Genomic DNA, 9,136 nt, shown 5'->3' with positions numbered 1-9,136 from the left:
GGTTTGAAAACAACCGCATAGCTCTTAGGTGGTGAAGTGAGAATTTGAGGGGATTTGAACACTGCTCTCTCTGCTTCCAAAGGCATCCTTTCCACTACAGCCCAACTCCTCACCATGAATATCATAATCTGCTTAACTAGGTCCTGTGGTTGGGCATTTCAAATGCTCCCCCCACCTTTTTTCTTTTTTTTTAAACTAAAATCAATAATGTTAGAAGTAATATCTTGGAGTATGAAACTTTGTTTTTATGATTATTTCCCCAAAATAGAGCTTAAAATCTGGATTAGTGTGTTAAAGGCAGGAATATTTTTAAGGCAATTTGTACACATTGTTAATTGCTTTCCTCCGTGAGATTGTTCAAATTATAATCCAATCAGCAGAGCATGAGGCTTCCTACTCCACTGTGCTCTTTATAAAAATCTTGGTTAATTTAATAGATCAAAATTGACTCTTTGTTGCTAAGTTTAAAATTGTTTTGGTTGCTATAGTTAACTGTGTTTTAATACATCAATTCTCCATTCTACAGAGTGAAGGCTGGCTAAGTCTTTGAACTAGAAATGGGAAGATAGGGAAATGGTCTTTAGACTTTTTATTCCCTTTATTCATTCAATGGTTATCTAGTTCCTATTCTAGGTCAGGCATTGTGCTAGTGTTCAGGATATAAAGATGAAAGCCCATCCCTGACCTCAAAGAGCTTGTGAACTAGCAAGAGAAACAGACATAAATAGACTGTAGTACAGTGTGACTGGCACTGTGACCAAAGTAACACAGAAGAATATGCTTTGAGAAACACGGAGGAGGGCACTTAAACCAGCTTCAGGGAGGTCCTAGAAGCCATTTTGGAGGTGCTGAGGGCTGAGCTCCGCCTTGAAGAGAAGCAGAAGTTAGCCAGCTTTTTCCTGACATCTCCAACCAGAATTAATTGCTTCCTCATCTATGTTCCTTTACTAAAATATAGTGTACTTATTTGTTTCCACGTCTCTCGCTTGGCTGTTCTTCTTGATGGGGAGGGACTATATCCCTGTTAGCCTAAGACAATGCCCCAAAATGAGTAGGAATGCAATTAACATTTGTTGAATTATTTTGAAATTCTACCCATATAGTGATTTCCTCCCATACCTTCCTCTTGACATTTATATAAATATGTGTGGTTTTTCTTTATATTGTAAAAATAATACTGTTCACCACATACCCCTCAGAATGGCTAAAAGGAAAGCATGGAAAATGACAAGCGCTGGTGACAGATTTGGAGCAACAGAAATGCTCATACGTCACTGGAGGCAGTAGAAATTGGTACAGCCACTTTGGAAAAGTGGCAGTATCTATGAAAGCTGGGTTGTACCTCATAAGCCAACAATTTCATTCCTAGGAACAAGTTCAACACAAATACATGCATATGTTCACCGCAAAGCATATTTTCACCAAAAGCAGCACTACTGATAGTAGCTCCAAACTAGAAAATACACAGATGCTCATCAGCAGTAGAATCGATAAACTTATTGTGGTACGGCCACACTGCAAGGAAAAAGAATCTACACTTAACAAATGAAGGAATTTCATAAGAATAATTTTGAGGGCAAAGAACTAGTGGTTTTTTTTAAGCACTTATTGGATGATTACTTTTATATAAAGAATAAAAATAGGCAAAACTATTCTATGCTATAGAAGTCAGGAAAGGTCGGTTAGAAGTGGAGGGTTAGTCACTGTAAGGGAATAGGCATGGAGAGCTTCTGGGGGTGCTGGTAAGTTTCTGTTTCTTGATCTGGGTTTTGGTTATACCTGTATATTCGGTTTGTTCCCTTTTCTGTATATGTATTATACCTAAATAGTTTTGTTTTTAAATATGTCTTATTTGAGAGAAAGCTGGAAAATACATAATGTTTAAAATTTTTTAAATCACCCACAATCTACTACCTAGAAATTACTATTAACATTTCGGATTATTTCCTTCTAGTCTTTTTTTGAAGCCGCAGTGCTTGTGCCATCTCCTCCCCTTCCCTGCTTCCCACATATTTACACACACATTTACTAAATTAGGTTCATTCCTATTTAGTTTTACTTCTGGTTTTTAATTTTACTTAAATTTAATCCATATTATCAAATATTCAGGGCTTCCCTGGTGGCGCAGTGGTTAAGAATCTGCCTGCCAATGCAGGGAACATGGGTTCTATCCCTGGTCCAGGAAGATCCCACATGCCTCGAGCAACTAAGCCTGTGTGCCACAACTACTGAACTTGTGCTCTAAAGCCCGAGAGCCACAACTACTGAAGCCCGCGTGCCTAGAGCCCGTGCTCTGCAACAAGAGAAGCCACCGCAATAAGAAGCCCGCGTGCAGCAACGAAGACCCAACGCAGCCAAAAAAAAAAAAAAAAAATTCGTTCCAAGCATGTTTTTAAAGTGCTGCAATGTATTCCATCAAATATATATATGTAATATATGGTGTATATATATAAAATGTTCCTAATATCATAAATTCCTGGGAGAGAGTTGTGTGTGTGGCATGTATATATATGAAATATTCCTAGTATATAATAACATATATTCCTAGAAGAGAGTATGTGTGTGTGTATACATACACACACACACACACACACACATACACACAAACACGTATAAGCTACTGGGTCATGAACGTTCTCTAAGCTCTGCCTTCATTCTGCATTTCCTTCCAGAAAGGTTGCATCTCACTGGCAAGGTTATTAGAGCTCCTTGTATCACAGTCCAACCCCAGGTCATTTATTATTTTTTTTATTCGTTGTTCAAGTGGTGGAGCTTAAAATAGGACTAAGGAATCCGCGGTTTTGCACCTGGCTAGGCGCTCAGCAGGAATGGGTTCCCCCGCACTCCTCTCCCTTCCAGGGAGCCCCACGCCTCGGCCGTGCAGTGCGGCCGCGCGTGCGCCCGGGCCCCCAGCGCCCTCGCCTCCCGGTTGCCGTGGGAACCTCAGAGCACCACAGCGCCCGAAGACGCAGCAGTGAGCCAGTACCAAGGCCAGAGCATGGAGCTGCCAGATCCGGTCCGCCAGAGGCTGGGAAGCTTCAGCCGGACCGTGTTCAGTGACTCCAGCCGGACCGGGCCGGAGTATAACGAGGGTCCGGGTGAGTGGCGGAGGCCCAGCGCAGGACGTGTGGCCCTCGGAAGACCTGGCGCGGGTTTTGGAGCGGCCAGATTTTGCCCAGACCTAAGATGGCGGTTTCGCCTTCAGGTGGTTCTCCGCAGTGCGGGAAGCTCCTTGGAGGAGGGGCCAGGCCGAGGGATGGGGCTGAGATGGGGACCAGATACCCCGGCCCCGTAACCCAGAGGGTTCCGGGTTGATAGTGCTGTGACCTGGCCGGCTAATGGCAAGCGGGGCGGCTGAGGTGGCGCCGGCCTTCCTCAAAAAGAATATAAAAGCCGCCTTCGCAGCCCGCGTCCGGTCCCTTGCCCTCCGAGAACACTGAGAAGGCCGACTTTGCTTTTCCTCTACGGCATTCGCCCTGGCTTTTCTGGCCAGGGTGGAGTGGAAACAGCCCAGGCAATCCCTTCTTTCCACTTACTATCCCCTACCCCAGTAAAATATCTTTTCCTTTTCTCCTTTCCTAGCAGAACAAGTACTTTCCACCACAAGTCCATTTTCTGGCAGAAGACATGGAAAGAAATTTTATTTTAAACGCTATCCAATACAGAGTGGCACCTGCCACTCTAGCAACGCCTTCAACAAAACTCGCACTCTCCCTGCCTTCTCCTTCCCATCCCCTATTTATACTTCTTGTCCTAAATCAAGTAACAAAATACCACGATGCTACATCCAACATGACAAGTGACAACGCAGTTTTCTGCAAAACAGTTTCCCTCTCTTAAATCATGATAGACAACATACTGTCAACCAAACCCACGCAGCTTTTATCACTGAACTGTGCTGGGAAATAGAAATCTTTTCCTCTTGCTTGGTTTAGGGATTTTTTAAAGGGGGCAAAGAAAAGTCATTTCCCATCGTTTCAATTTTTCACCCTGATTACTTGCCTGTCCTCTCAATTTAGGCCTGGTCTTGATTTAGGATGTACAGAGAAAAACATAATGTGAAAAATTAGGTTATTATGTTTTTGATTCTAAAGCCAAGGCACTAAAATCTGATGATATAAAGTATCAGGGGTTTTCTGTAAAGGGCCAGATAGTAAATATTTTAGACCTTGCAGGCCGTAGGTCTCTGTGGAAGTCATAGGTAATGGTAATTGAATAGACATGGCAGTGTTCCAATAAAACTTTATTTATGAACACTAAAGTTTGAATTTCACGATTTTCAGTGTCACAAAATATTATTATTCTTTGATATTTTTTCCTCAACCATTTAAAAATGTGAAAAAACATTTTTAGCTCACTTGCTGTACAAAAACAGGCAGCTGGCTGGTAGTTTGCCCACCCCTGATTTATATTACATAATGTTTTAATTTAAATTCCGTTTACAGAAGTCAACTTGTACTTTTGCAGAATTTAGTAAATTCATGTCTTGTGCTTTCAAGGTTAATTTACATATTAACTTGATTTTCAACTGCATGATGGTAAGTTTGATCTGCTGAAATATAGACATAATTCTTAAGATGCTCATGTACAAAATTCTTAACATAAAAACTTCGCAAAATTTGACTACAGTGTTTGCTCTAAAGGTATTAAAATTTTCAGCTTAACTAATTTATCACTATTTTTCCACATTTTCTTCCTTGTGGATCTGAATTAGGTTTGATTATTTGTACTGTAATTGCAAGTGTGTATTATGACCACAGCTGACCAAGAGTTGTACTATTGTTATGAGAAAATCCTAGGCAAGTGAGTTACCTTCAGATTTAACAGACTGTAAGAATGCATTCCTTTATTAGTGGTAATTTAATAAATGGGTGCAAGCAAAAGTAGACATAATAATCAGGGATATTCTTGGAGCTAAAGGAAAAACCTGGCTGTGAGAGACCATGACTATCTTATATTTTAAAACTGTTAAATGATAGATATAAAATACTCAGATGCGGAGAAAAAGACATAAAAATCTGTTTTTAAGAAATTTATTTTAGGGGCTTCCCTGGTGGTGCAGTGATTAAGAATCTGCCTGCCAATGCAGGGGACACAGGTTCGAGCCCTGGTCCAGGAAGATCCCACATGCCACGGAGCAGCTAAGCCTGTGTGCCACAACTACTGAGCCTGCGCTCTAGAGCCCACGAGCCACAACTACTGAGCCTGTGTGCCACAGCTACTGAAGCCCACGCGCCTAGAGCGAGAGCTCTGCAACAAGAGAAGCCACCGCAATCAGAAGTCTACACACCACAACCAAGAGTAGCCCCCGCTAGCCACAACTAGAGAAAGCCCACGCACAGCAACGAAGACCCAACACAGCCAAAACTACATAAATAAATTAATTTAAAAAAATATTTATTTTAGAGCCTTTGTAAATTCTTTCATTTAGAGCAGTGGATTTCAAAATATATATCTGCTCTTAAATTGTTGGAATTTAGTCAAATTGAGGATGCATTTGTAGGGCCCAATTTAAAAAATCAAATTCTTAATTTAGGACCCTTCTCCCTTATATGAAAGCAAAAGGTACTATGTAATCAGCCTTAGATAAATGAAACTCATGTATCATGAATGGCTACACTGGTAATGCCCTTATAATAGTATGTTTTCATTCATTCATTAATGAATTCATTAATTCATTCTTTCTGCTTATGCATATTTGGTATTTTCCATGTGTAAAGCAAGATGCTAGGTTCTATGAGGGCCTCAAATTTGGGTAGAATGTGGTCTGTACTTACAATGAGCCTGTGTATAAGTAAAAGAGAAGGAAAAAGGACTCATATTTATTGAGTGCCTACTAAGTGCCAGGCATAGTGCTAGGGTGAAGTAATTTATATTATCCTTAATCTTCACAAGCAACCTGTGAGGTAATTTTAATGTTACTGTTTTACAGGTGAATAAATTAAGGCTCAAAGAGGTTAAATAATTTATTCCAAGTCTGGCATCTAGAGTTCTGAGGGAGTCTGGGGGGCTCCGGGTTTACTTGGACTCCAGAGCTCATTGTCTCTTCAGTAACCAGATTGTGTCTCAAGTGAGGGGAGTGTGGCTCTTTGCTAGCACTTCTTACACACAGACTAGAGTGATAAGTACCTAGAGGGGAAAGAGATTTCTGCTGGAGTGGGGGAATGGGATCAAGAAAGGATTTATGGAAAAAGTGGCATTGAATTGGATATGAATGAACAGGTAGGATTAGGATATGCTGAAAAGGGGTGTCTGTTTAATTATAATTTGGGGAGGTTAGATTTTGCATGAGATTAGTTTATATGTGAGAGATTAGTTGTTACGTATTTTATGTGTTCATTTCATAGGCTCTTTACACAGAACTCTACAAAGGAGGTAATGATTATTATTGTTATCTGTTCAGTAGGATTCGTATTGATATTCCACATTTAATTTATACCAGTAGTATGCAAAAAAGTCAGCAGACTGTAATGGGAAAATGATAAAGTAATTGAAAAATATGAAACACACCCCCAAGTAGCCAACATAGGAACTAAATAGTATTATGATGACTATTTCCTTTCACTGTCAATGATTATAAATAGGCTTAAAATTTGGAGTTTCGTTAAGCTGCTGCTATGGTTATTAATTCTAAGGAACTTAAGGACGTATAGGGCAGAGACCAGGGTTAAGAGTTTGTTCCTTTTCTCTCTCTTTCTTCCGTAGATAATGAAATGGTTTCCAGTTTGGCATTGCAGATGTCACTTTATTTTAACACTTATTTTTTCCCACTTTGGTGGGTGAGCAGCATTACGATGCTTCAGATGAAGGTAAATCTACACTTTACTACTTCTGCTGAGGTCTCTTCTGCCGTCCCTAGCGTTGTTACATTGTCAATAAAATTAAAGTTCTTCATATTTTTTTTTAATCTCAGGTCAGTCTTACTATATGTGAGATTTTATGAACATGTTTTTTTTTTGTTTTTTTTAGTATTCAATCTTGCCTGATTACTACAAATTCATTGTGGTCACCGTTATCATCCTAATAACCTTAATTGAAGCTATCAGGTTGTATCTGGGCTACATGGGGAACCTGCAGGAGAAGGTAGGCTCTTCTTTCCTTTCTCTCAGTGCTACACATAAATGCAGTAAGATTTTCCTAACAAGGAAAAGGCAGTGAGATGTGATGGAAGGAACAAAGGCCTGTAGTTAAGGCCTAGCTCCAACTTCACCACATCTGTCACTGTGGTCTGTTTGCTTAATCTCTTGAGCCTTGGTTTCTTCGCATATAAAATTGGGGAAATATTTACTTCACAGATTTGTTAGGATTAAGTAATTTATATAAAGTACCTGAACATAGTAAACACTTAAGAAGTGATAGTTTTCCCTCTTCTCACCAGTCTTGAAAATACTTGGTCAATTAAACGTGATTATTTAGATCCTGAATAAGAGAATGGGGGGAAATGATAAACTCATTTCCTCTGCAAGGCTCATGTTTTCTGAATCATCATGCTGCCTAAGCATTTACAGTTACCAGAATTTAGGGATAATCCCTAAAGATTTCTGTGTTCTTTCAGGCCTTTCATAAGGGCCTGTCCCACTGTATACTGTCCCAAGTATTTCTTGTTTTTTCCTAATCCAAGCATCCATTCCAGGTGATGTGTTGTTTCCCAGTCATACTCATTCCACATCTTTGCTTACTTAAGTTCTTGCCTCTTCCTCCTTCTACCCAACTTTAAAAGCCTACCTCCTTGAATTCTGTCTTTTACCTACCCTACTTACCCTCTTGTCTTATTTCTTGTAGCATTTAGTCTATAATGCTAAGTGGTGCATTTCATTATTCACTGTAGTATTCTAGGACTGTCCCATAAGTAAGTTTTATCTTCCAGTCTAGACTGTAAGTTTTCTGAGGATAAGGACCATGTTGTACTTCTTTTGATTTACAGAGCTCAAAATGCACATTTACCGTAGTGCCATCAAGTAGTATCACTTGCTCATTGATGCAAACAGAAGACTGTACTTCACTGATCTGATACTCATCATGTGTGTCATTGCAGGTTCCTGAGCTGGCTGGCTTTTGGCTTTTGAGCCTTCTATTGCAGTTGCCTTTAATTCTATTCTTGCTCTTTAATGAAGGCCTAACGAATCTGCCCTTGGAAAAAGCAGTACATATCATCTTCACTATATTCCTTACTTTCCAAGTTGTTTCAGCATTTCTTACCCTAAGGAAAATGGTAAATCAGTTGGCAACTCGTTTCCACCTTCAAGACTTTGACCGGCTCTCTGTGAGCAGAGGAGACATGAGAAGAGTGAGATCCTGTATAGAAGAGATTTGACCCAGTGCTGTTGAGTGAAAATCTGAAAGATCATTCTAGAAAACTGCAGGAATTAGGAAAACACCAGAGGGCTAGCACGAGAAAAAGGATAAAGCAAGTGTTTTGAACTGTATGCTCTCTGGCTCTGAAATTCCAAGGTTGGGGGCAATGATAAGACTATTTGCACATCACATGAAAGCAGTAAATCAACCCTAAAGCCTACGTGTTGTCTACCTGATGTCAAATATCTGAAATTTTTTGTTGTTGTTGACTTTTTCAGGTGTGTAAAAACCTGTATTGGTGGCATTACATCTTTACTGTAATATTTCTAGTTAGTGCCTATAACTAGAAATGTGTATATTTCTTTTAACCTTGTTGGCTATCTATGTGTTGGCAGTATGTCTGAAGCGTGTGGAAATGCTTGTCAGTATTCCGATGTATTAGACTACATTTGTAAACTAAGACACCAAATTTTCATGTCTGCTAGGGTTTTAGCTGTTATGCTGAGGTTAAGAAGAAAACAGGTGGATTATCATGCTATTTAAGAAATGTTTTTATTCTAAAATTGTTACTTTCATAAAACCGTGTTCAGGGACTTCCCTGGCAGTTTGGTGGTTAAGACTTCACCTTCCAGTGCAGGGGATGCAGGTTTGATCCCTGGTCGGGGAGCTAAGATCCCACATGCCTCACGGCCAAAAAACCAAAACATGAAACAGAAGCAATATTGTAACAAATTCAATAAAGACTTTAAAAGTGGTCCACATCAAAAAAATCTTTCAAAAAAATAAATAAGTAGATAAATAAAATCGTGTTTGGTATTTATGGCGGTGGTGTGTAAAATGT

General features: G+C 39.8%; 1 protein-coding gene across 1 annotated transcript; it reads left to right on the top strand.

The window, feature by feature from the left end:
- The first annotated feature begins 2,631 nt into the window (after positions 1-2,631).
- On the top strand, positions 2,632-8,930 carry TMEM17 (transmembrane protein 17). The gene is made up of 4 exons (XM_027131807.1): positions 2,632-3,098; positions 6,706-6,809; positions 6,970-7,083; positions 8,036-8,930. Exons 1-4 carry the CDS (start codon positions 2,999-3,001, stop codon positions 8,312-8,314), a joined length of 597 nt encoding a protein of 198 aa, XP_026987608.1. The 5' UTR covers positions 2,632-2,998; the 3' UTR covers positions 8,315-8,930.
- The last annotated feature ends 206 nt before the right edge of the window (positions 8,931-9,136 follow it).

Source organism: Aethalodelphis obliquidens, unplaced genomic scaffold (genome assembly GCF_003676395.1).
Source record: "Aethalodelphis obliquidens isolate GAN/ISIS:26980383/991018 unplaced genomic scaffold, ASM367639v1 scaffold40, whole genome shotgun sequence".
Taxonomy (NCBI): Eukaryota; Metazoa; Chordata; class Mammalia; order Artiodactyla; family Delphinidae; genus Aethalodelphis; species Aethalodelphis obliquidens.
Note: the sequence above shows the minus strand (reverse complement) of the source record. Positions and strands in the feature narration are given on the sequence as shown.